This window comes from Dromiciops gliroides, chromosome 2 (assembly GCF_019393635.1).
Source record: "Dromiciops gliroides isolate mDroGli1 chromosome 2, mDroGli1.pri, whole genome shotgun sequence".
NCBI classification, from domain to species: domain Eukaryota; kingdom Metazoa; phylum Chordata; class Mammalia; order Microbiotheria; family Microbiotheriidae; genus Dromiciops; species Dromiciops gliroides.
This window is the reverse complement of record NC_057862.1, coordinates 354900507-354927566: the sequence shown is the minus strand read 5'-3', so window position 1 is coordinate 354927566 and position 27060 is coordinate 354900507. Positions and strand designations below refer to the sequence as shown.

Genomic DNA, 27060 nt, shown 5'->3' with positions numbered 1-27060 from the left:
AGTCTTTCCAAATTCTGCTTTTATCCCTGAAGAATGGATGTCCATGGATCTCTGTCACCTTCTCCAACAGAAATTGCAATTAAAACTGCCATCAGTGGCATTAAGCTTTTCCCTGCATACCTTGGGCTAAGCCAATAGTAAATCACCTTGAAAAGGGGAAAGGGTTTGAGGGAAGTTGGTAGGGGAAGGGCATAGGACTGAGAGCCAAGAGAGCTGTACTTTAGTCCTAGCTCTTTCCCTCATACACTATCGGTGTGACTTCAGATAATTTACTTCTCTTTTCTGTTGCATCATTTGTGGTAACAATTCACATTTCTGTAGTACATACTTTAAGTTTGCCGGCCACTCTCACCACAAACATAGGATTTTTGTACAGAAGAGTAAAGGCATCATACCTATTACAGAAAGAGGCAGAGAAGGGTTAAAGTTGGTGAGTAATGGAGTCAGCTTTTGGACCTTGGTTTCCTAATTCTTGAGTCCATGGCTCCTCCCAGTGCCTCTCCTAAGCGATGTCACATTTTTTTAGCACTTGAAGGTCTAATATTTAGAGCTGGAAGGAAGCATACAGGCCATCAAATCCAACTGCCTTATTTTACACAAGAGGAAACAGAGACATTAAATGATTTATATAAGGCCCCACAGCTAGTTTGAGGTGGGATCCAAATTCAGGTCTTTTCAGTCCCAGTCCCATGTGCTTTCCCAATTCTTAGAACAGTATTTTCAGAATAGAATACAATAGGCACTTAATGTTGAGTGAATCAATGAAAATAATGAGTCTATCTTGAAATAGGGTTTTTTGTTGTTGTTGTTTTGTTTTTTAGTGAGGCAACTGGGGTTAAGTGACTTGCCCAGGGTCACACAGCTAGTAAGTGTCAAGTGTCTGAAGCTGGATTTGAACTCGGGTACTCCTGACTCCAGGGCCGGTGCTCTATCCACTGCACCACCTAGCTGCCCCTTGAAATAGGGTTTTAAGGGACCTTAGCGACCACCTCATTCAGCCCTTGATTTTATAGATCTAAAGTCTAGAAAAGGGCAAATAAATGCGTACTGGACTTGGAGTCAGGAAGACCTGAGTTCAAACCTAGCCTCAAACACTTAATAGCAATATGGCCCTGAGCAAGTCTGTTTGTCTCAATAATCTATAAAATGGTGCCCACCTCCCAGGGTTTTTTTTTTCTCTTCTGGAGGGCAATGAGGGTTAAGTGACTTGCACAGGGTCACACAGCTAGTCACTGTCAAGTGTCTGAGGCTGGATTTGAACTCAGGTACTCGTGAATCCAAGGCCAGTGCTTTATCCTCTGCGCCACCTAGCTGCCCCCTCCCAGGGTTCTTTTGAGGATAAAATGAGATAATATTTGTAAAGTACTTTGCAAGTCTTACAGCACTCCATAAATCTAGCTATTATAAGCTAGAAATAGACATCACATGTTTCTCATATACAGTAGTCAGTTTTTATTTTCTTATCTATTCTGTTACTCTCTGATTTTATTAGATGGTTTAATCCATCCAAATTTAAAGTTAGGATTATTGGATTTGTGTTTTTCTCCTTTTGTGTTTTTTTTAATTGATTTTGTCCCCTCCTTTTAAGTCAGTATTTCATCCCTATAATTATTATTATTATTTTTTCCTGGTAATGGGGGTTAAGTGACTTTCCCAGGGTCACACAGCTAGTAAGTGTCAAGTGTCTGAGGCTGGATTTGAACTCAGGTACTCCTGAATCCAGGGCCAGTGCTTTATCCATTGTGCCACCTAGCCGCCCCCCCCATGATTAATTTTAACTCTATTTACACTATTTTGATGCTTGTCTATTCCTACATTTTCTTCTCCATTCCTATATGCCAGCCCTTCCCCAAATTCCTCAAATTTATTAACTTTGTAAATTTTTCTTTCTTTTAAAAAATGAACTATTTCATTACCTGACTCTTTGACCTGACTCTCCAATCAAGCCTATGGGCTTATTTCAAAATCTTCCCTCCATACTCCCTTTCAATCTCATTCTATGTAACATTCATTTGCCACACCCCTTTCCCAAGAAGTTTTCCTTTGTTTTGTCCTCTTGATTATTTCTTTTCCATTCTAGTCTATTCTGAATCCTATTTGCCAATTTGAGGGCCATACCCTTTTTCTTCTGTTATTCTCTTTGTATCCCTCATTAAGGTCAAGAGCTTCTGAAATACTGAATTTGAACTCCTTCCTCTATTCCATTTATATGTTATTGTACTTTTAGATTTTATTTCGTGCACTCTTCATTCTGCTCTGCCTCATGCTTAGAAACATCAGTTCATGAAAACAGAGTCCAATGGAAGCAGTTATGTGGTGGATGTCTCTAGTTTAATTCCTCATCCTCCCACTTTCCCTTAGCTTGATCATCTAACTCTCCCAATTTACTTAAATCGTTCATTTCTCCTCCTCTAGTCATCCTCTCTCTGGTTCTCTATCCTCATAGGACTCTGGATTTTGGCTACCCTTGGGCAGGGGAGGGGAGGCCATGTGGTATAATGGAAAGGATCGAAGTGTCTGGATTCAAATCCTGATTTTGCCACTTCCTATGGGATCTTGAATAAGTCACAACTTCTGGGCCTCTGTTTCCTCACCTTTAACATGAGAAGGTTGCAGTGGGTGATCTTCAATGTCTCTTCCTGTTCTATATCATGTAAAATTTGAGCTCTTATGAAATTTCTAAGGCTGGTCACTAGGATGTTAACAGCAAAGCTAGTTTGGGGCCTGTAACTGCAGAAAGGACCTTCAGGGCCCATAAAGCAAACAAAACACACCCAGAGGGGTCTCCCCACCCTTAAGGACCTTGAAGCCTTCCATTCAAAAAATATTTATCATTTAAGGCTTCCTTGTACAGTAGAAAGAGTGCTGGTCTGGGAAGCTGGAGAGACCTTAGTTTGAATTCCACTTTACCAGGTATTGTGACCAGGGTTAAATCACGTAGCCTCTCTCCGCCTCAGTTTCCACATGTGTAAAATGGAGACCTGCAATATCTACTTCACAGTGTTACTGTGAGGATCCAATGATAAAAACGTATGTAAAGTCCTTTGAGAACCTATTAGTTACAGTTATCAGTACAACTTCTCTGTCCTCTTCCTGACCCTCCCAGAGTCCTAGCTCTGCATCTCCTTGAGCTCCTTTCCGGGCAGATCTGTGACCCAACCCAGAAGGTCATCAAACCATGGGCTATGGGGCAAGTGCTTTTGGAGGAAGAAGGCGGGGCTGGAGGCCTTATAACTCAGTGTCTCACAGCTTAGTTTCACTCTCTGGAGCAGAACGGGGTCAGAAGGATTCAGAAAGAATCCTTCTGAGAAGGCTCAAGGGAAGTATTCAAGGAGCATCACGGTCCTTATCCCAAGGTAAGAGGTAGAGCAGTGAGTGATTAACTCAGCCTCAGCCTCCTGTATACCCTTCCTCATCCTCCTGCTTCATCCCCAACCCCACCACATCCCAGCCGATGGCTTCTGCTTGGTCCTACCAGAGGGAAAGAGGTAGGAGGCAAGGGGGCTCCAACTTCCAGATCCTGAGCCTGACCCTGGCGAGTACATCTCTCGACAGCATTGGAGGAAGAGAGGTGCTGGAGCTGGATTTCTGTGACTCCTATCATAGAGCTTCCCCATTATCTGATTTAGAGAAGAGAATGAGGAACTATTAGGATTTGGCAATCTAGGGGTTAGGAGAGGGTGTGGTGGAAAGGGGTGAAGGTGTTGCAGTGTCTGACTCTAGGCCCTCCCAACTTGGACATCTCCTCAGCTGGGGTCTGCCTGGATGGACTCCTGAGGTGATGGGCATTGGCCTGAAAGCCAGAATGCAATCATACTAAGTACTTCTATGGAGGGGAGGAAGACGGTGTGAATACATAGGAGACTATATTAAGTGTGTGTGATAATCCTTCTGATCTGTTTCAGGGGCTATACTATGAAAAAGAATTCATGAAACAACTTTATTATTATTATTATTATTACAAATGCCATAAGAAAAATAGGCCTGTTTTGCATAAGAGGTAGGATTTTAGTAGGTGAAATAGTGAACCTGCCACCATGCAAAAAAAATCTAACATACCAACCCATGGAGAAGGTTCCAGAAGCCAAATGATCTTCTCCCAAACTTTCCCTATGCTGTTTTCTATGAATTGGTCAGTATTGTTGGGTTCAACTTACTGCTCCTTATGACTAGACTTCATACAAAATTGAAACAAAACATTAAATTAAAACTCTTCTTCTCACATACATACATGGTCTACTCTTCACCCCTTTCACAGACACTCAATGAAAGGCCAGTTTCCACTTTGAATAGGTAAAAAGGCAGCACAACTGTCATCTGAGAATTGGATTTTAACCACCCTTCCCAGCTTCCTAAGAGAGGGATTACATTTTACAAAGTGTTTTTAGATCCATTCTTTTATCTTTGATCATCAGAATAACCCTGTGAGATAGGCAAGGCAGAAGGGAAACCCTTTGTAAAGAGAAAGTAACTAAGTCTTCATCTCTGTGTGTCTCTAGGGAGGTAGGAAGCTCCCTTTGTATGTATATCTAGATCTACACATGTAAATGTATATATCGTGTAGTTTGTGTCGTATATGCTTTGTACATGAAGGGGTTTATACACACATATATAGTATAATGTATGTATATATAAATATAGGTATATGTGTACATATAGAAACATCCATATGTGGTAAAAGAGTGTGTGTGTGTGTGTGTGTGTGTATGGAAAGAGGACACCCACATCTTTCCTGTCTAGAGTCACATAGAGACAAAGACTTACAAACATACTTAATTTCTTTCTCTGAAAGACAGCTGCTGGCTCAGTGGATAGACTGCCAGGCCTGGAGTCAGGAAGACCTAAGTTTAAATCTGTCCAGAGACACTACCCATGTGATCCTAGGCAGTTTCCTCAGCTGTAAAATGGTGATGATAATAGTGTTCTTCTTGTTGTTGTCCATTTTCAGTTGTGTAGGACTCTTTGTGACCCCATTTAGGGGTTTTCTTGGCAAAGTATTGGTGTGGTTTTACCATTTGCTTCTCCAGCTCATTTTACAGATGAGGAAACTGAGGGAAACAGTTAAATGACTTGCCCAGGGCCACACAGCTAGTAAGTAACTGAGATCAGATTTGAACTCAGGTTTTCAGGCCCTGTGCGCTATTCACTGTGCCACCTAGCTACCCAATAATAATAGTATCCACTGACAATTGAATTGTCATGAGGATCACTTGTAAAAAGCACTTAGTATAGTGATTGACACATAGAAGGCACTCTACAAATGCCTATTCCACTCCTCTTACTTCCCCTACAATAGGGATAACCCTTGTCTGCTTACCTCACAGAGTTCTGATAATCAAATAAGAACACAGATTTGAAAATGCTTTATAAAGCATAGCCTTTTAAACAGGTCAGAAGGACTGACCTCTTACAGACTTTACCTTCCCTCTTCTTTCTATGTAGGTACTTTATATAATCATGTATGTGCACACACACACACACACACACACACAGAGTATCTCCAAAGTCAGTACAGTTTTAAGTTTTTAATAACTATTAAAAGTTATTAAAGTTATTAAAGCTGCACTAAGATGTTGGGGATGGGGGCAGCTAGATGGTGCAGTGGTAAAGCACTGGCCCTGGATTCAGGAGTACCTGAGTTCAAATCCGGCCTCAGACACTTGACACTCACTAGCTGTGTGACCCTGGGCAAGTCACTTAACCCTCATCGTCCTGCCCCCCCCCCAAAAAGATGTTGGGGACACCCTATGTATAGCTGTGTGTGATGTGTAAATTGGTCTTTTGTGTGTGTGTGTATTGTGAGAGGGAAGGGTGTGCATGTGTCTGTCTTAGTGGTGTATCCATGCCTCTGTCTCCCTCTATGTCTCTCCTACATGTAGCTGTTAGGAGAAGAGTGTTTACCTGGAGTGTGAGGAGGAAGGATGTGTGTGTTTCCATATTCATGTTGTTTCCTTTCAGGGCGGGTATCTGACTTTATGTGTATATTGTGTTATTACTCATAAATCTGTCTTTGGTTTGCAATGTCAGCTTCAGCACCCCCTATCCCTCCCTATCTTCCCAGGCCATCATTCCTGCTCTGGCCTCACTTCCCTTGAATCCCTTGCCCCCTTGCTACTAGCACTTGGCACAATCTGCCCAATACTTAACCCTTGGCTGTACTCACCATCCGCCTTCTCTCCGGCTTTCAAGCAGCTGAATGCTGTCAGAAGTCACATGACACTGCTGGCGAGGTGCTCTACACATTTATGTTCTCTAATCAATTGGGCTTTCCCTGTTGCATGGCAATCCTTTTATTCTCTTAATGACTCTCACTCCCTGTAATGGTTGCTTCAAAACTTTTCTTTTCTCGATGCTATTACCCTTCCTCTCTCCTACTTTTGTGAAAAGAATATATCATGAGGGTCCTCATCTCCCCTCCTGGCCTTTCTTGCCAAAGCCAATCCTCTACTTAGGTCTTTGATGGTTAAGTGGCATAATGGAGAGAGGCTGGACTTCGAGTCAGGAAGACTTGGTTCAAATCCTGCCTCAGACTGGTACTAACTATATTAGCCTCAGCAAGTCAGTTAACTTCTGCCTCAGTTTCCTCATCTGTAAAATGGAAATAATAGCACCTATTTCACAACTTCTTGTGAAGCTCAAATGAAATAATACATTTAATGCACTTTGCAAACAAAGAATTCTATAAATGTTAGCTGCTGTTATTATAATCATTGTTGTGGTTATTAAATCTTATCCCTTCCTATCTCCTCCTGGAGCTTTTCTCATCCTATTTTAATTTCATTCATCTTTAGTCTTTCCTCATATACTAATTCCTTACCAGGGGGCAGCTAGGTGGCGCAGTGGATAAAGCACTGGCCCTGGATTCAGGAGGACCTGAGTTCAAATGCGGCCTCAGACACTTGACACTTACTAGCTGTGTGACCCTGGGCAAAAAAGAAACAACCAAAAACAAAACAAAAAGATATAAACCAGGATACAAGATTAGGTAATCTGATTTCTAATTGGAGGAGAGATTAGGGGGTTTTTTGAGTTGGAGGAGCGAAGATGAGTGAGTTTTGAGAGTTGGAAGCAAGCAGGAAGAGGTGGATTTTTCCACATGTGAAACAGGATGTCACTCAATTCCCATAATTAGCAATCAGGTGAAATTTACTAGAAAATGAAACTTAGGTCTCAAAATGGAGTCAGTTTTACAAGATGAGTCAGTTTGATTCCCACCATTTTCTCAGTTTCCTGTCAACATCCCAAATTCAACATTCCTCAAACTCGTTATCTTTGTCCTTAAAACCCTTAAAGACACCCAGGTTCACAACTGCATGGTCAATATTGATGCTTTACTATGTCACACACACCCATATCCAGAATAGTTCCTAGTCTCCTTTTCTTATTGACTCTACCTTCATACTATTTTTTTTTTTGCATGGCAATGAGGGTTAAGTGACTTGCACAGGGCCACACAGCTAGTAAGTGTCAAGTGTCTGAGGCTGGACTTGAACTCAGGTCCTCCTGAATCCAAGGCCGGTGCTTTATCCACTGCATCACTTAGCTGCCGCTCTACCTCCATACTATTTCTCACCTCTGTCCCTTTTTCGATGTTCACATTACCACCACCCTACTTTAAACTTTCATTATCTCTCAACTCCTACAGTAGCTTCCTCAATGATCCCTGTTCCTTTAGTCTCTTCCTTCTCCATTTAATCCTCCTCATAGCCAGCAAAATAGAACAGGAGTCTGATGATATCATTCTACTACTCAAAAAACTTCAGTAACTTTTTCCTACCCCTAAGGTAAAGTGTACATTTCTCAACCTGGTCTTCAGGGCTTTTTGCAATCTGGCTCCAACCTGACTACAAATTTATTTCACGTGGTTCCCCTTCATGCACTGTATGTTCCTGCTAAATCAGTCGTCTGTTTGTTCTGGGAACTTGGCATTCCATCTTCTAATCAATAAGCAAGAATTTGTTGAGCACTTAGTATGTGCCAGGCATTGGAGACACATAGACAAAAATGAAGCACTCCTTGTCCTCAGGGAGCTTACATTCTATCAGAGGGAGAAATACATATAAATAGATATTTACACATAGTAAATTCATATGAAGTAAATGCAAGGTAATTGGTGGGGTAAAGGGGTTCCCCTAGTAGCTGGAGGGGATCTAGACAGTCTTTGCATAGGAGATGGCACTTACACTGAGCTTTGAAGGAAACTAGGGCTATTAAGAGGTAGAGATGAGAAAGTACATTTGAGGTATGAGACAGCCTGTGGTAAGGCATGGAGCTGGTCGATGAATGTTATAGATGGAGAACAGTAAGAAGGTCCCTTCGATTGGATCATTGAATGCACAAAGGGAATTAATAGGTAATAAGTTTAGAAAGGTAAGTTGGAGCCAGGTTGTATGTCATGAAGGGCTTTAAAAGTCAAATAAAAGTAGTTTATATTTGATTCTAGAGTCAATAGGGAGTCACTGGAGTTTATTGAGCAAGGGAATAACATGGGCAGAACTGGAACTTTAAGGAATACCCTTTAGGTAGCTTGTGTGACTCATGGATTAGGAAAGAGAGAGACTGGGGAGGAAGAACTCATTAGGAGGCTATCTCAATAGTCCAGGCTTGAATGAGGGCATGAACCCTAGGGTCATGGTTGGATGAGTGGAGAGAAGAGGATAGATTCAAGACGTATTGCATAGATAGAATCTACAAGATGGCAACTGACTGAATATGAGGGGTGAGGGAGGGTGAGGAGTCAGGAATATAGTGGTAATGGTGAAGTTAGTGAAGTTAGAAAGAAGTTAGAAAGCTAGAAAGAAAGTACTTTGCAGGCTTAGTAGGGGAGAAGAACAAGTCTGTTTAGGACATGCTGAGTTTGAGATGCCAATGAGAAGTGCAGCTGGAGGCTCAGAAGGGAGACTGAGGCACAGATATATGGGAGTCATCTTTCTAGAGACAATAATTAAACCCGGAGGAGCTTTTGAAGTCACTGAGAGAGAATGTAAAGACAGAAAAGGGCCCAGGACAGAGCCACACAAGTCCATATTTAGAGGACAGGGACATGGATGATGATCCAACAAAGGAGGCTGAGAAAGGAGCAGTCTGCTTGTAAGGAGTAAAAGCGAAATAGAGCAGTGTCACCAAAACCCAGAAGAGCAAATCCCCAGGAGGAGATGGTGGTCAGCAGTGCCAGATGTTTCAGAAAGATCCAGAAGGATGAGGATTTAGAAAAGGGCATCTGTTCCGACTAATAAGAAATCAATGGAAACTGTGGAGAGGGCAATTTGAGTTGGATGTTAGGTCAGAAACCAGATTAAAGGGTTTGAGAAGAGAATGATAGAAGAGGAAGTAGAGAGGGAGATTACAGGCAGCTTTTTTTAGGAATTTGGCTGTAAAAGAGAGGCGAGGTCTAAGAGAATGGCTTGGGGCAGTGGTATCAAATTGAAATAGAAATGAGAGCTACTAAAGTGTACATAAGGATATGTGTGTGTGTGTGTGTGTGTGTTATGCTATAATGTGAAGAATTATTCTTTGCTCAACAATTTGGTTGTTACCTGTAATCCAGTTCTCTAAAGAAAGGCATTTTGTTCTGCTTACTTTCCGAAAGGAAAACGTCTGGAAAGGTCTTTTAAGCTAGGGAAAGTATTATTTCTTAAAATATTAAGTTTTAAACCAAAGAGGAGGTTTTTAAATATGCTTTTGTTTTTTTTAAGATTGAATCTCTCTATCTTGTCCTGGTTAGACTATAGCAATCACTACTGAATAACATGGGGGTTTTGACCTACTCCTTTTCCAACTGGAGCCATTTTGCCCTCATCCCCCCCCCTTTTTTTTTTCAGGACAATCAGGGTTAAGTGACTTGCCCACGGTCACACAGCTAGTAAGTGTCAAGTGTCTGAGGCTGGATTTGAACTCAGGTCCTCCTGAATCCAGGGCCAGTGCTTTATCCACTGTGCCACCTAGCTACCCCTATTTTGCCCCTTCTTAGATACTTTCGTGATCTCTTCTCCCACCCCTGTCCCTGGAAGGGGGACGGGGCCTCACCATTTTGGTGCCTGACTTAGTGAGGTTACTTGATCAGCTTTAGACCTACTCCAGCTCTAGACTCACCAGCTTTTCCTCCAAGGTAGCAAGGGTCATGGCCACCACTGCCATCAGCTCTCTAGGCTATCTCTCACGCCCTAACGTACTCCCTCCTGGTCTCCACCTCTCAGAATCCTATTTTGAAGGTTCAGCCCAGGTGCTACCTCCCATACCTCCCATTCCCTTATCTGTGTGCCTGCTGTAGACTGTGAACTTCTTCTTTTTTTTTTTTTTCGGTGAGGTAATGAGGATTAAGTGACTTGCCCAGGGTCACACAGCTACTAAGTGTCAAGTGTCTGAGGTCGGATTTGAACTCAGGTCCTCCTGAATCCAGGGCTGGTGCTCTATCCACTGCGCCACCTAGCTGCCCCAGAATGTGAACTTCTTGAGGTTCGATACTATCTAGCTTCTGTTTTTATGCATCCAGTGTCCAGTGTTTTCCTATACAGTAGGGGCTTATTAAATGTTTATCGAATTGAAAATGTGCTTCTATGTCTGGGGAAGAATGCCTTTCAAGGTCACTGATGGACGTGTATGTTTAGGATGTACATATTCAGTCATTCAAGGACTGAATGACTCCTTGGGAAGGAGCAGAAGCGGGGAGGGGCTCCTAGGACAGGCTGGAGCCAGTTCTGCCCACAACTCCTTTCCTGGTTTTTTGGAAGAGGAGGAAGCCAGAGGCTGAGGGCCATGACATAACTTGGGCATCCCCTTATTATTTCTGGCCTTCCTCCCACAGGTGACTTCAGTGGACTCTGCTTTGCCTGAGAACTCAAGAACCATGAATGAGAAGAACCTGCAGTTGGTAAGCTTGGTGGACCAGCCCTGAACATGCCACACAGCTGCCTTCTCCTCCATCAAACCCAGGCAGTCCACCCCTGTGAAAAGCGGCATCACACAGGAGGGAGAGCACTAGCCCAAGCTGGGACAGCTGGGATCAAGGCCCTGGCTCCCGCCCCTCCTGGCTATGTTACCCTGGCCAAGTCTGAGTCATAGTGAAGAAAGTACTTTGCAAACAGCTTAAGCACTATGGAAATGATACTCCTTAGCCCTAAGATAGTTTGGTACTACGGGGCAACTCCCCTAGACAGCCAGCTGCCATAACTGAATGGTGGAAAGAGCCCTGGATTCTCTCCCACTTGTTAGCTGAGTGACCTTGGGCAAATCACTTAATGCCTGTTTTCTCATCTGTCAGTGAGGTGGGTGGAGGGATGGGGATTAGCTAAATGGCCTCTAAATCTTTGCTCCTGTGACCAGCTGGGCAATTGTTGCTCTTTCATCTATCCCAGAGGCCTTCAGGAGACTAGACAAAGAGGATGATTTCAGGGAGGTGTCTGTTTCAATCCCAGCCTTTGATAATTCTGAAGTTTTATTAAATATGTAAACTCATAAACTCAAACAACTTTTAGTCATCATTTAGTCCAACCCTCTTTACTTGAGGGAGAAAGAAACTAAGGCCCAGAAAAAGAAAAATAGCTTGAATAATGACATCCTGAGAGTCATTGGAAGAACCAGCACTAGATTCTGGGGTCTCCACAGAGCTTCTTTGTCTACACCCCTCTCCTTTGTCTACACCACCCTCCTTGTCCTCTTTGTGTCACTGAGTTGGGGCTATGTATTAGTTACATTTCAGTGACACATGAGGGTTTATAAAGTCTTTTCCTTATTACAACCTACTGTGGTAAGTAGTACAAGGGTTATAACTCCCATTTTAGAGGTGAGATGCCTGAGGCCCAGAGAGGTGAGCTTTTTTGGCCAAGACCACACAGCTTATTAAGTGGAGGAATGAGGATGTGGATCTGTGACTCCTGGCTCCCTTGCCTTTGTACCACACTGCCCTTTCCAAAGCTTCTCCAGCCGCAGACCTCCAACATCCATCCTGAGCTAAGACACACAGGATGAGATGAGTGTTAGGAACTGCAATTCAAGTAGCAGAGTGTTAGCATGGGCTTTGGTCTGGTGGGAAACCGAGCCTATGGCCTCTCAAAGATTTTTTTGTACCACTGTTTTCTTCCGCCCCAGTACCCGGCATAGGCAGGTAACTGCAATATTAGAGAACTTTAATCACATCAAATGAGATTAAATCCACATTAGTCCCCTTAGGTGGGTACAGTAGGTATTGTTATTTCCATTTTACAGATGAGGGAACAAAGTACCTATGGTCACACAGTGGTTAAACACCAGAGGTAGTTGAACCCAGCTCCCTCCTGACTTCAGGGCCAGCACTTTCCACTATATGACTTATACACTTATGGTGATTGCCAGCTTCGCTACACTCCAGTATCAAGGAGAGAGTCATTGTTGTCATTTAGGATGTGCAGGAGCTGAGGAATGGGGAAATTTATTGTGCCTGGGCCTTTATATGTGGCAACCCACACCATCCTCTCCTTGATCCAAATCTACCTTACCTACTCATTCATTTGATTTTCTTGGATCCCATTCTCTTCCACTTTTCAAGATGTCCCCACACCTATCAGAAGAGCTTTTTGCTATAGGCAAGATCCTCCTCCGTGAAAACATCTGGTTTTTATGTACCAGATGACTAGATTTGAGAATAGGTGGATATGGGAATGAGAGAAATCACAAGATTAGAAAGCCCTCTTGGTCCTGCTCAATGAGGTTGAGGGTGATGTGGTGTGAGATGCCCTGCCTGTGGCAGGATGCATTAATAAACTCATTATTCTGGAAGAGCTCTTAGTGGTCATTGAGTTCTACCTTCCTCATTTTATAGAGGAGGAGATAGTTCCAGAGAAGTGATGTGTCTTAGCCAAGATCATACCCTATCCATTGAGTGGCTGCCTCTGGTCTGGGAGGAGATATTTCTCCTATGCTCAGAGAGGAGGTAAGGATGCTCTAGCCTGGGTCATGCATGGGAAGAGGGGGAATTAGACAACATTCCTTGGGGTTCCAAGTGAGAAGAACTAGAACCAGAGCTCTGATGAAGGGATGGAGGCCTCTAAGCCCAATACATCTGTGTGAGTTGTGGACACATATAGACTTGGTTTCCCTCTGGCTTCAGACACCAGCCTAGACAGAGTGGTGCCTTTCTTGGGCCATAAAATAACAGAATCTTAAAGCTAAAAGAAATTTCATAAGCTAACCCAACTGGTACCTGAATGTTGATCTCATCTACAATGTCCCTAACAAAATGGTCATTGAGCACATTTAATGTGACAAATGTTTATTAAGCACCTACTGTGTATGAGAGAGGCAGCATCTTCCATTTCAGTTGGAAGGATATGACATGTACAAAGATAAAAAAAAGCAAAGTACATCAATGTAAATACACAATTTAAAAATATAAAATAATGCTAACAACTGAGTAGAGGGAGGGGAAAGATCAGGAGAAGTCACCTGTAGGAAGTGGCCTCTGAGTTAAGCTTTGAAGGAGGCTAAGGATTTGAATTCAACTGAACAAACATGCATTAAGCAGTAACTGTGTGCTGGGCACTGTGCTTAGAGCTGGAGATACAGAAACAAAAATGAAACATTTACTGCCTGAAAGGTGCTTGCATTCTTATATAGAGGGAGGGAGAAGGATCAACAGATACACAGATAAGTAAAGACAGAATACAATGCAAAAATCAATTTCCAGGAATGAAGGAAAGGAATAAGCATTTTTTTCTTTGCAGGACAATGAGGGTTGAGTGACTTGCCCAGGGTCACACAGCTAATAAGTGTTAAGTGTCTGAGGTTGGATTTGAACTCAGGTCCTCCCAAATCCAGGGCTGATGCTTTATCCACTGTGCCACCTAGCTGCCCCCAGGAATAAACATTTATATAGCACTTACTATGTGCCAGGTACTTGCTAAGCATTTTTACAAATAGTATCTCTTTTGATCCTTACAACAACCCTGGGACATAGATGCTATTAATATTACTATTTTACAATTGAGGAAAGTGAATCAAACAAGGTTAAGTGACTTGCCCAGGGTCACACAGCTAGTAAGTGTCTAAGACCAATTTTTTTTGGTGAGGCAATTGGAGTTAAGTGACTTGCCCAGGGTCACACAGCTAATAAGTGTTAAGTGTCTGAGGCTGGATTTGAACTCAGGTCCTCCTGAATACAGGGCCGGTGCTCTATCCACTGTGCCACCTAGCTGCTCCCGTCTAAGACCATATTTGAGCTCATGTCTTCCCAATTCCTAGCCCAGCGCTCTATCCACTGCACCGTCCATCACTTCTTTGCCAGAGGAGAGCAAAGACCTAGTACAAAGAGTAGTTTCTTTAACAATAAGACTGGTATTTGAGAGGGCACAATGGAAAGGTAGGGAAGAATGGGATAGGGGCAAGTACAAGGCTACCTGCCATGGAGAAGTTTGAGGGAGTAGGGAGCAGTGGTCTGGGAAGGGAGCTTGTAGCCTGGATTGTCATGACTTTTATAGCAACACAGTCATGTTGATTTGATCATCAGTATCTGAGAAAGAGGTAAGAAATGTGGATTTGGGGGGGGGGGACTTGAGAAATGACATAGCAGAGGGCTAGTCCCTGGTCTTGCCTATCAAGGCAGGAGTCCTGAGGTCAGACTGGTCATAGTGAGATGAGGAATGTACTCACCTTCATATATAGGATAAGTAGGAAATAATTAATGGAAGGAAGGCACTGGAATTAAGAGAGGCCAGGTCAGTTGGGCTTTAAAGGAGGCTAGGGAGATCAGTAGGTAGAGTTGAGGAGCTTAGCACAGTGCCTGGCAATAGGAGACACTTAATAAATGTGTATTGATTGATTGAAAAGGGAGAACATTCCAGGCATGGGGGCCAGTCAAAGAAAATATTGGAATGGAAAAGATGTGTCTTGTTTGTGAAACAGCCTGGAGACCGGTGTCACTGGATCAGAGTATGTAGGGGGGAGTATGGCATCAGAAGACTGGAAGGTAGAAAGGGGCCAGGTTATGAAGGGCTTTGAATGTCAAACAGAACATTTTGTATTTGATCCTGGAGGCAACAGGGAGCCGGTGGAGTTTATTGAGTAGGGGTGGGTGGGGGAGAGTGTGTGTAATATAGTAGGACCCACATTTTAGGAAAACCACTTTAGTGGCTGAATGGAGGACAGATTGGAGGGGTCACAAAGGTGAAATTGACAGGGCGTAGCAAGAGATCGGAAATGGGGGCGTGAGAGGTAGTGAAGAGTCAGGGAGGATTCCTACGTTGTGAGTCTGAGGGACTGGGAAGATGGTGATGTCCTTAACAAAAGAGAGAAGGTGCAGTGGGATGGGATTTAGGGGACAGATAATGAGTTCCATTTTGGATATGTTGAGTTGAAGGTGTCTACATCCAGTTTAAGATGTCTGGAAGGCAGTTGGATGTGAAAATGGAGGTCAGCAGAGAGATTGGGGCAGGAGAGGAGATTTAAGAATAGACGGTAATTAAATTCATGGAAGGTGATGAGGTCACCAAGTGTATTAACTTAGAGGGCAAAGACAAGACGGCTGAGGACAGAACCCTTTGAGATGCCTGTGGTCAGAGGATGGGATCAGATCAGTGGGAGGAGAGCCAGGAGAGAGTTGTGTCCTGAAAACCTAGAGAGAAGAGAATATCAAGGAGAGGGTGATCAACTGCAGAGAGGTTTGTGGAGAATGAGGATGGAGAAAAGGCCGTTGGATTTGACAGCTAAGTGATCGTTGGTAACTTTGGAGAGACCAGTTTTGGTGGAATGATGAAGTTGGAAGCCAGATTGTAAGGGTTAGAAAAAGAGAGGGAGAGGATAGGGATTGGAGGCACCAACTATAGAGGTATGGATTGGTCAATCATAAGCACTATTAAGCACCTGCTGTGTGCCAGGTATCGTACTAGGTGCTAGGGATACAAACACAAAGAATGAAACAATCCCTACTGGCCCAAAGCTTATGTTTTCCTAGGGGAGACAATGACTTCATAAGTACAAACAACATACATGTAATGATGATGATGATGAAACACATTACAGGTATGTAGGACAGACATAGGTGGGAGCCACATTCTGAAGGGCCTACATACCAAACAGAGGAATTTATGCTTGATCCTTGAGACAACAGGGAGCCACTGAAGATTCTTGAGCAGAGGAGTGATAAGGGCCTCTCGATGCTTTAGGAAGCCATAACTCCCTATTAATTCTAGGATCAAATATAAACTTCTTTGTTTGATATTTAAAGTTCTCCATAACCTGTCTCCCTGTGGAATAGGAGATGGGACACTGGACTTGGAGTTAGGTTTGTGGAATCAATCTTTCCTCACCTCCATCTCTTAGGATCCCTGGTTTCCTTCCAAGATTTCACTCAAGTGCCCCCTTCTGCACGAGGCCTTTACCATCCTTCCCCACCCCATCACCACTAGCCACTAGTACCTCGTGTATGTTTTGTATGTGTTTTATACATGTACCTTCGTCTGTGCATGTTGTCTCTCCCTTAGAAGGAAAGCCCCTTGAGGCTAAGGGCCATCTTGCTTTTTGTGCTTGCGTCTCCTGGTGTTTGGCACATTGTAGGCACTTAGTTGGCATAGTAGGGCTAGTTGGCAGTGGTGTGAAAGATGGGTTGGAAAGGGAAGAGACCAGAAGCCAGCAGAACAATTTAGAGGCTATTACAATTGTTCATGTGACACATAATGAGATCCTGAAATGGAGTAGTGTATATGTGCTTGGAGTGGAGGAGATGGATACAAGAGATGTTTTTGGAATAGAATATATAAGACACAAAAACTAATTGGATATGAAAAGAGGGGAGGCAAATGGTGAGGATGGTCTGAGTTTTAGAACCTGAAGGAATGGAAGGGTGGTGGGGCTCTCAACAGAAAAAAGAGAGGGAGAAAATGAATTCTTTTCTGGACACGTTGAGTTTGAGATGCTTCCAAGACCTCCATTAGCAATGCACGGCAGGCAGTTTGTGATGTAGGCCTGGAGTTCAGAGAGATTTAGGATAGATGTGTAGATCTGGTAGTAGTTTATATAACTGAACTCATTGATGAGATCACTAAAGGAGAGGATATAGAGAGATCAGAGGGCCCAGAGTTGCATCTTGGCTGTCCATATTTAAGGAGTGGAACACGGATGATGATCCAGCAAAGGAGATTGAGAGAGAATAGCTAGCTAAGTAGCAGGAGAATCAGGAGTGATTGATCAGCATGATGGAAGCTGGGGAGGAGACAGTATACAGAAGGGACATGGGTTTAGCTGGGTCAGAAGAAGGAAGGAGGGAAAGACTTACATGAACTGATGCTGAGTGAAATGAGCAGAACCAGGAGAATACTGTACACAGTATCAGTAACACTGTGTGATGATCAAGTGTGATTGACTTAACTCGTCTCAGCAATATAATGATCCAAGACAATGCCAAAAGACTTGGTGTGGAAAATGCTCTCCACATTCAGAAAAAGAACTATGGAGTCTGAATGCAGATTGAAGTAAACTATCTTCACTTTTGTTGTTGCTTTTTTATTATTGTTCTTCTTTATTCTTTCTCGTGTTTTTTTTTCCTTTTGTTCTGATTCTTCTCTTACAACATGACTAATGAGGAAATATGTTTCACATGATTGTAATGTGTAACTTATATCAGATTGCTTGATAGCCTCAGGAGGGTGGAGGGAAGGGAGAGTGGGAGAAAAATTTGGAACTAAAAAAAATCTTTACATGTAATTGTAAAAAATAAAAAATAAAATAAAATTTAATAAAATAAAAATTTAAAAAAGCAGGAAGGAGATGAAGAAGCATGAGGATTGAGAAAATGTCACTGGATTTATTAGTTGAGATCACTGACACAGCTATAACTAGGGCTAGGTGGCAAGGGTATTTTCCCTAGGTATTGATATTGTTGCAGGGGGAAGGTCAGAACCACAAAAACTTCTACCACATATGGTTCACAGACTGCTGTTGACCCAGCAGGAGATAGCAGGTCCTTAGAGAGGGTAAGAAGCAGGGATGCTCATCAGTGGAGCTGGGGGCAGAGCAAGAGGATATTTAACCATGGGTGGATTGTCTCTCCAGTTTCCAACCTCACATGAATTTGTTCCAGGTTCTAGAATCCCTAATTATGGCTCTGATTATTGATATTCATGGTGAGAGTGGTTTCAGTAAAGTGGAAGGACTGAAAGCCAGATAAAAAGAAGTGAGAAAGGAGGTGGGGAAATAGAAGTGTAGACAGCTTTTATAAGAGTTTGGTTGGGAAAGGGAGGAGAGGTTACAGGATGATAGCTTGAGGGGATGGCAGAGTTTAGTGAAGGACTTTTTTTAAGCATGGAGAAGACTTGAGCTTGTTTGAAGACAGGAGGGGAAGGAACCAGAAATTGAAAGAGTTTGAAAATGGCACAAAGAGAGGATGGTCAAAGGAGTCCATTTCTAGAGGAGATGGGAAAGTGTGGAGGTCAGGGGCACAAGCCAAAGCACTGGCCTTTGCAAGAAAAAAGGCCACTTCTTCCATAGAGACTGGAGCAAAGGAGAGGAGAATGGGGGGGTGATGTTGAAGGGTTTTAAGATAGAGAAGAGTGGAGAAGAAGCTCATGATGGAGGATTGCTGTTTTCTCATTAAAGTAGGAAGTCAGGAAATTTGCCAAGAGGGAGACTGAGGAAAGCAAAGGTTTCCAATAGCCACTGTGGGGAGGGAGAGAGAAAGTGAATCAGCGAAGACAGAAGAGGTTAATCTATGCTTGAAAGTTCTAGTTGGGTGAAGAGGAACAGGAGGAACCTGTCTTTCTTTCTAGACCCTGCCTCTGAGGGTTTGCGGCTATGTGGGGGTGTGTATGTGTGTGTGTCTGGTGTCACGTAAAGAGCACTGGACTTGGAGAGAGAAATCCATTCAAACCCTGGTTCTGCTAAAGCTGTTTTGCTTTGGGCTAACCAGTTCCTTCCTCTGTGTTTCAGTACTCTCATCTGTCAAATGAAAGGGTTAGATGATCTTTCCAGTCCTTTCCAGCTCTAAATCTCTGATACCAACTGTGTGCCCTTGGGCACACAGACTTTACCAAGACTCAGTTTTTCCTTCTATGAGAAGGAAACAGTAATAGCTGTTGTACCTACCTCACAGATTTCTTTCTTTTTTTTGAGGGGCAATGAGGGTTAAGTGACTTGTCCAGGATCACACAGCTAGTAAGTGTCAAGTGTCTGAGGCCGGATTTGAACTCAGGTCCTACTGAATCCTGGGCTGGTGATCTATCCACTGCACCACCTAGCTGTCCCCCTCACAGACTTCTTTGGAAGGAAAGAAGCATTTATTAAGTACCTACTGTGTACCAGACACTATGCTAAGCACTTTATAAATATGATCTCATTTGATCCTCTCAATAACCCTGGGAGGTAGGTGCCATTATTATCCCAATGTGAGGAAACTGAGGAAAACAGAGATTAAGTGACTTGTCCAGGGTCTCATAGCTAAGTAAGTGTCAGAGGCAGGATTTGAACGCAGATTGTCCTGAACCCAGTCTCAGAACTCTATCTACAATACCACCTCTTTTGAGGAAGTGCTTTGTAAACCTTTGCAGACCCTAGGCATGAGTTACAGTAGTTGTTACTTCAAAGTGAAAGGGGAGCAGGTATATTCTCTGAGGCTGGAAGCCACTCATCCTAAACCTTTGGGAGAGGTAGCTGACACGTGAATGGAAGATGCTGGCCTAAGGCCAGCATGCATGACCCCTCCTTGACCATCATATTCTCCAGGTGCAGCAGTGCCTAAAACAGTTCAATGTGACAGAGAAGCAGCTGCGACAGATCCAGGAAGGCATTCTGCAGGACATGGAGCAGGCTTTGAGCAGGCAGACGGACCCCTCCCCCACTGTCCGGATGCTGCCCACCTATGTTCGATCCACCCCACATGGCACTGGTGGGTTTCAGGGCAATGGTAGGGTCAGGCCCCAGAAACAGATGCATCCCGAGAGGGAAGTCACTCCTGACAAATCCCTGAGCCAGGCCCCAGGGCCAGAGTTCAGGGCCTCAGGTCCTGCTTACCTCAGAGAGGGGCAAGTGGGCGGCCTTTCTCTCTTCTTTCTTCTCTAGCAATTATGACTTCAGATTACTATGCTATACTCAGATTGGGGTAGGGGGGTCTTAGGAGGTTCAGTGGGCATGGCAGGGAGGTGAGGGGCTAAAGATAAGGAGGACTCACAGGGCAGGGTAGGAGCAGCGGACAACCTTCCTCTCCCTATTCCTTCCATTCATTCTTCCACCCCCAATCCCAGAGCAGGGTGATTTCCTGGTGTTGGAGCTAGGGGCCTCAGGAGCCACTTTGCGGGTGCTATGGGTGACGCTCACAGGCATCACTGGCCCAAGAAAAGAACCAATGAGCCGGGAGTTCACCATCCCCACAGAAATCACGCTTGGCCCTGGTCAACAGGTAAGCTGTTGGGTCTGCAGTGGTCATACACTCAATGACCAATGTGTTCAAGGGGTACACTAAAGGCCCTGGCAAGCCCTTGGAGGGAGGGGACAACTTGATGTCCAGTGTCCCCCAGAGGCGTGCTATATGTGGGGCATTTCCAGAGGTCTGCTCTCTGACTGTTAGCCCAGGTTTGGGCAGAATGGACCAGTGTGCAATATTCATGCTCCTAGAACCTGGACCTTGTCAAATGGCAGAGGGGTCTGAGGACTACCCCCCTGGAGGTCAGAGCCTCCCGCTGTGGCCTGGCCCCTCCTCTTCCCCACTTGTCCCCAGCTTTCCTGATCTCCCCCCTCCCCCAGCAGCCTCACTTTCTGTTCCTACAGCTCTTTGACTTTGCTGCTGGCTGCTTGGTGGAATTCCTGGACCAGCTGAAGGTGGGGTCCCAGCCCATCCAGCTGGGCTTCAACTTCTCCTTCCCCTGTCACCAGACGGGCCTCGACCAGGTGATTTGGGGGAGCACTGGGGGCTTTCAGTCTATAGTGAGTTTGGAACTGGTTGCCAGCTGCCTCGATGAGTATCTCCATGGGGAAGAGCTGGATCTGGGAGGGAAACAGAGGAAAAATGGCAGCAGAGAGGATTAATTGCCTTTTTCTCCCTCCCCAGAGCACCCTTATTTCCTGGACCAAGGGTTTCAGGTGCAGTGGCGTGGAAGGCCAGGATGTGGTACAGCTGCTGAGAGAGGCCATCCAGAGGCAGGGGGTGAGAAGGGGGCAAGGGAGGGGGAATTTGGGTAAAGAAGATCCCCTGGGCTGGGGGTGCCAGGGATTCTATGAGTAAGGATCCTCAGCAGGACCTCGGGGCTGCCTATGTGTACGTGCCCTGCTGATCTGCTAATCATGACTTGTGTGACCCTGGGTGAGTGAATTCTGTCTCTGGGTCATGGTTTCTTCTGAAAAATGAGGGAATTGGACTGATCATTTTGAAGGTTCCTTCTAGCTCTAAACCCTTTGAACTATGAGCTTGTGGTTAATTAGAAAGAAGAGGTATGGTGCAATGGAAAGAACTGTGGGTTTAGAATGATGAGATTTGTTTCTGAGTCACCTATGTAACCACTATGTGACTTAAGCTAACGATCCCTGTCTCTGAGCCTTAATTTCCTCTTCTGTAAAATAAGGAGATTAGAATAGATAATGTCTAAGATCTCTATAGAAGGTCGATATTTAAATAAATTAATTCAGGCTGTTTACTGGAAGGTCAAATATTGAAGCTTAAAGACTTTGGCCACATAAGGAGAAGACGGGACTCATTGGAAAAGGCAGAGGGAATGGCAGAGGGTGAGATGGAGAGATGTGGAAACAGCAAACGAGCTTGGACAGACTTTGAGAGATAGCAGAGGCCAGAAGGGCTGGAGTCAGGAAGATTCAGACATGACTGAACAACAACAGTAACAAGGTCTCTCAGCTCTGCTGTTGTATTGATTACCTAAGTACTTATCAGAAGCCTCCTATGAGCCTAGTCCTCTAAGGGGAGACAAAAATGATTAAATCCTGCCCTGCAGGAGCTCCCCTATAGGGGAGGTAATAGGCATACGACGTCTTTCTAACACCAAGCAGGCTTTGCCGCAGGCCCAGGGAGTAACAGTCAGTGCTCTAGGGGTTCAGAGAAGAAAGAGATGAGGTGGTCCTGGGCCAGCCAGAACCCTTCAACCCCCCAGCTCTAAAATTCTCCGGTTGTGTAGAACTGAGTCTCAGATGACAGGTAGGGTTTAGATGGGCTTGGCAGAGGGGATGACAGTAATGGAGGCACAGATGTGATGTGCAGGGGAATGGAGAAGAGAGGATGGAGTATCTTTGAGCATGGAGACCCCCTGACTGTAGCTTGGATAGGCAGTGGCATGAGATGAAGGCCTAAAAGTAAGGTGGGGTTGGACTTTGTGTTGCTTCAAATGTCAGCCTGAGTAGTCTGGATATTACTCTGAGGGAGGTAGGGAGCCATGGAAGGTGTATGACAAACATGGCATTTTAGAGAGGCTGGAGATAGGAAGAATGCCTAGGAGGCAATGATAGAAGTCTGGGCAAAAAGCTGTGAGGGCTTGGCCGAGGGCAGTGGCTGTAAATCTGAAGGGTTGGGCAGATGGAAAAGAAAAGACTGTCTAAGGCTTGGCAACTGCTGATCTGATTTTGTGAGTGGGTGGAAGAGAGAAAAGTCAGAAGTGACACTTGGAATTTTTAGCCTGCGTGACTAGGGGAGTGGTCGTGCCATTGATAGAAATAAGGAAGTTCAGGGCCAGGGCAAGTTCTGGGGAAAAGCTGAGCTCACTTTTGGACCTGTTGAATTTGAGGTGCCAATGGGACGGACATCCAGGTTGAGATTTCTGTGCTCAGATAAAGGACTGGAGAAAGAGATGAGGAAGTTGGCTGGAGATCAGAGAGAGACAAGAAAGAAACCATTGGAGTGGATGTCTTGGCATCAAGGGATGGGATCAGAAGGGAGAAGTACCATTGACTTTATAGTACCACAAGCTACTATATAATGGCTCTTTACAAGAGGAAATTAGTTTGATGATCCAAGAAGCTGGTGTGTTTGACAGATGACATTGTGTTTACTCTCTCTCTCTCTTTTTTTTTTTTGGTGAGGCAAATGGGGTTAAGTCACACAGCTAGTAAATGTTAAGTGTCTGAGGCCGGATTTGAACTCAGGTATTCCTGACTCCAGGGCCAATGCTCTATCCACTGTGCCACCTAGCTGCCCAACAGATGACATTGTGAAAGAAAGGATGGGAGAGGCCTTGGGGAGAGGCCACAGTAAGGGGACCAAGAAGAGTACATAGGGTGGGAGGAAATCCAGGAGAGATCATCATGGAAAGCAAGGCAGCAGAGGGTGGTTGGCGGTATCAACTGATGCAGGAATATCAAAGAGAATGCAGGCTGAGAAAAGATCATGAGATCTGATGATCAGGAGGGGTCCACAAGGGACCATAGAGACAGGGGTTTCAATGGGATGATGGGGACCAGAGCCAAGGAGCTATGGTTTGAGGCAGGAATGATGCCTCATGGGAACTCAGGCTCACAAGCTGGGAAAGATCTTAGAGTGTATTTAAGGAGGTAGAGAAAAGTGTGACAGTGAAAGAAAGTATAGAAATAGAGTGGTTGCTCAAGGGCGGGGAGGTACCATTTAGAGATTTTTTTCCCCCAGTATTAACAATATCTGAGTGTGTTAGAAAGCAAAGGAGATTTAAAAAAAGAAAGCAAAGGAGATGGTTCTGGTGCATCTTCACACTGGTTAGGGACAGTTGTTATGGCTTCTAGGATGTATATGAAAGAACATTAATCTGATAATTGGTAAAACTGATGTTTGTCTATTAAGACAGCTAGGTAGAGAGGGTCTCCTTAGCTTCCCTCACTGTCCTAAAGAAACAGTGTGACTTGGGTGACTCATAATCTCTCCTACTCTTACCCATCATATCCTTTCCATTCAAGAAACATTTAATAATGTGCAAGCACTGTTAGGCTCTGTGAATGCAAAGACCCAACTAATAGCAAAGACTCCTGCCCTTAAGGATTTTATAAGCTTCAGGGGGAATAGAATATGTGTACAGATAAATAAATGGAAAGTAATTTAAGGATCAAGAACAGCCTACCGTAGAAGGAAGCACCTGAACTGGGCTTTGAAGGAAGGTATGGATTTGAAGAGACTGACATGAGGAGGGAATATTTTCCAGACATGGGGAACATGCCTGTGCAAAAGCGCGGAGATGGGAAATGGATACTGTTGGCAGGCTAGCCAGCTGTTTAGTAGGCTGGAATGTAGAGTTTATAAAGAAGAGTGTTATGAAATAATTCTTGAAAGGTAGGTCCGAGCTGGATTCAAAGAACTTTAAATGCCAGACCGAGGTCTCTGTATTTTATCCTTAGAGGTCATAGGGTAATCAGAGGAAGAACATTTTTGAGCAGGTAGTAATGTGGACAGGCCTGCATTTTAGGAATATTAATTTGGCTGTTATGTGAAGGATGGATTATCCTTAGAGGTCATAGGGGAACCAGAGGAAGAACGCTTTTGCGCAGGTAGTAATGTGGGCAGACCTGCATCTTAGGAATAGTAATTTGGCTGTTATGTGAAGGATGGATGGGAGAAGTGAGAAACTGGAAGCAGGGAGACCAATTAGGAGCAACCCAGGTAATAAGCCCTGAACTACAGTGGTCTGTGTGAGTGGAGCGGAGTGGGGAGGGGACAGGGTATGAGAAATGTGGAGGGGAGGGAATAGAAATGACAACACCTGGCAACTGATTAGCTTTGGGTTTGAGGGAAAGTGAGTTTTATTCCGGAGTACAGAACTAGGACCCGTGGATGAAAATGGCAAAGAGACAAAATTTAGGCTTGACATCAGGAAAAGCATATGGCCAACAAAAGCCATCTCAAAGTGAATCAGGCTGCCTCAGATGTTGACTATGTTACTTCTCCACTGAGTGGACAGAAGGGGATGAATGTGAAAGATGCTATGGAGATATGACCCACAGGATTTGATTGGATATGGAAGGTGAGGGAGGGGGAGTGCCAGGCACTGCACTAAACACTTTACAAGTATTTAATTTGATCCTCACCACAACTCCAGAAGGTAGGTGCTGTTTTCATTCCTATTTCACAGTTAAGGAAACTGAGGCAAATAAAAGTTAAGTGACTTGCCTAGGATCAACACAGCTGGCAAGTGTCTGAGGGAGAGGGAAGAATAGAGGATGATGCTGAAATTGTGAAACTGAATGTCTGGAAGAAAGATGCTGCCCTAATCAGAATTAGGGGGAGTATGGAGAAAGGGATGGGTTTTGAACAAATATAATGAGTTCAGGAGCAGCTAGGTAGCACAGTGGATACAGCACCAGCCCTGGATTCAGGAGGACCTGAGTTCAAATCCAGGCTCAGACACTTGACACTTACTAGCGGTGTGACCCTGGGCAAGTCACTTAACCCCCATTGCCCCGCCCCCCCCCCCAAATTAGAAAATATAATGAGTTCAGTTTGGATAGGTTGAATTTGGATCCAGCAAGCAGTTGTCAATGGACTGGAGTTCAGGAAAGATTTTAGGGTCGGATCAATCTCTCTCTCTCTCTCTCTCTCTCTCTCATGATACACACACACACATAAACATATATATTTATATACATATATATTTTTGAGAGGCATCTGCATAGATATAATAAATGAATCCTTGGGAGTAGATGAGATCACCACAAGAGCATGAGAGCAGGACATGGATATTAATCCAGCCAAGGAGATTAGGTCAGGTAGGCATGACAAACACCAAGATAAGAGAGGTGTCATGGAAACCAAGGGGCTTATACCTGGCTCTTGTCAGAGCTGGTTTCATGCGGCCATCTCTGTTCTAGCACCTCATGGTTTTTTTTTTTGTTTTTTTTTTAGTGAGGCAATGGGGGTTAAGTGACTTGCCCAGGGTCACACAGCTAGTAAGTGTTAAGTGTCTGAGGCCAGATTTGAACTCAGGCACTCCTGACTCCAGGGCCGGTGCTCCATCCACTGCTCCATCTAGCTGCCCCCCTAGCACCTCATTTTTTAAGGAGCTCCAATGCTCCCAATCTCCTCCTCCAATCAGCTTTCTGCCAAAGGGCACTCAGTTCTTCACTTGTGAATTTGGATTCATACGCTGTAATGTGGGTTTATGTTTGTTCCAAAGACAGAACTAGTAGCGCTGGGTAGAAGTTGGAGAGACAAGCTTTGGTTTGGTTTCCCAATCTTGGAGCTTTTTGGGCCTCTGCTTGAGGACAGTTTTGTTGACAGTATTGACAGTATTGCCTATTCATGCATGAGTTGGACTAGGTGAATAACAGGGTCTCTTCCAATTCAGATTCTGAGATACCCCCCTACTAGACTTAGTCTTATCTAAACTTTGTTGCTCTCCTAGTACTTAACACAGTGCTCTGCAAACAATAGGTGCTAAATAAATGTTGAATGAATGGTGAATTAAATTTCATTGATTCCAAGAATGTGCAACAAAATTAGATTCCGTGATGTAGCATCAAGTGCCCAGAAACGTATCTGATGTGTGGTGGTGATGGCATCATGTCTCTCATTCCCCCCAGTGAGTGACCACCCTTTACTGACCTCTCCTTCTCCAGGCCTACAGCATTGATGTGGTTGCTGTAGTGAATGACACGGTGGGCACCATGATGAGCTGTGACCCCAGGTCTCAGGCATGTGAGATCGGGCTTGTTGTAGGTGAGGATGTTTCTACTTGGTGGGCACTGGGGCTCAGGCACCTTGGGGGTGGCTCACTGCCCACTCACTCGCAGAGCCTGTAACCAGTCCCCTCTGGCCACAGACACAGGTACCAATGCCTGTTACATGGAGGAGGTCCGGCATGTAGTGGAGCTGGGGGAAGACCAGGGACGCGTCTGTGTCAACGTCCAGTGGGGTTCCTTTGGAGATAGGGGGGCCCTGGAACCTGTGCAGACACCCTTTGACCTCCAATTGGACCAAGAATCCTTGAACCCTAGGACTCAGAGGTGATGCTGGAGTTTGGGGAGGGCTGAGATGCTTTGTTTTCTGTGTCCTGATCTATCTGCTCCTCCCTAATACCCATGCACCCTTTTGAAGAAGGTAAGCAAATGAATGTTAGTGCCATTAGGTCTCTTTGGGGGCAGAGCCCAGGTTTATTGGATCTGTTTTCCTCCCCTTGAATCCCTTCCCCAGGGCTTGAATCCCCTGTG

The 27060-nt window shown here is 44.4% G+C and overlaps 1 protein-coding gene across 1 annotated transcript in view; it reads left to right on the top strand.

Moving 5' to 3' along the window:
- The first annotated feature begins 3266 nt into the window (after positions 1-3266).
- Positions 3267-27060, top strand: part of HK3 (hexokinase 3) — a 48840-nt gene continuing 25046 nt past the window's right edge. The window contains exons 1-8 of the mRNA XM_043981648.1: positions 3267-3356; positions 10805-10870; positions 19684-19846; positions 20202-20356; positions 20725-20844; positions 21005-21100; positions 26470-26569; positions 26673-26856. Of these exons, the coding sequence (XP_043837583.1) occupies positions 10847-10870; positions 19684-19846; positions 20202-20356; positions 20725-20844; positions 21005-21100; positions 26470-26569; positions 26673-26856 (842 nt within the window). The 5' untranslated portion in view covers positions 3267-3356; positions 10805-10846. The remainder of the gene's footprint in view (positions 3357-10804; positions 10871-19683; positions 19847-20201; positions 20357-20724; positions 20845-21004; positions 21101-26469; positions 26570-26672; positions 26857-27060) is intronic.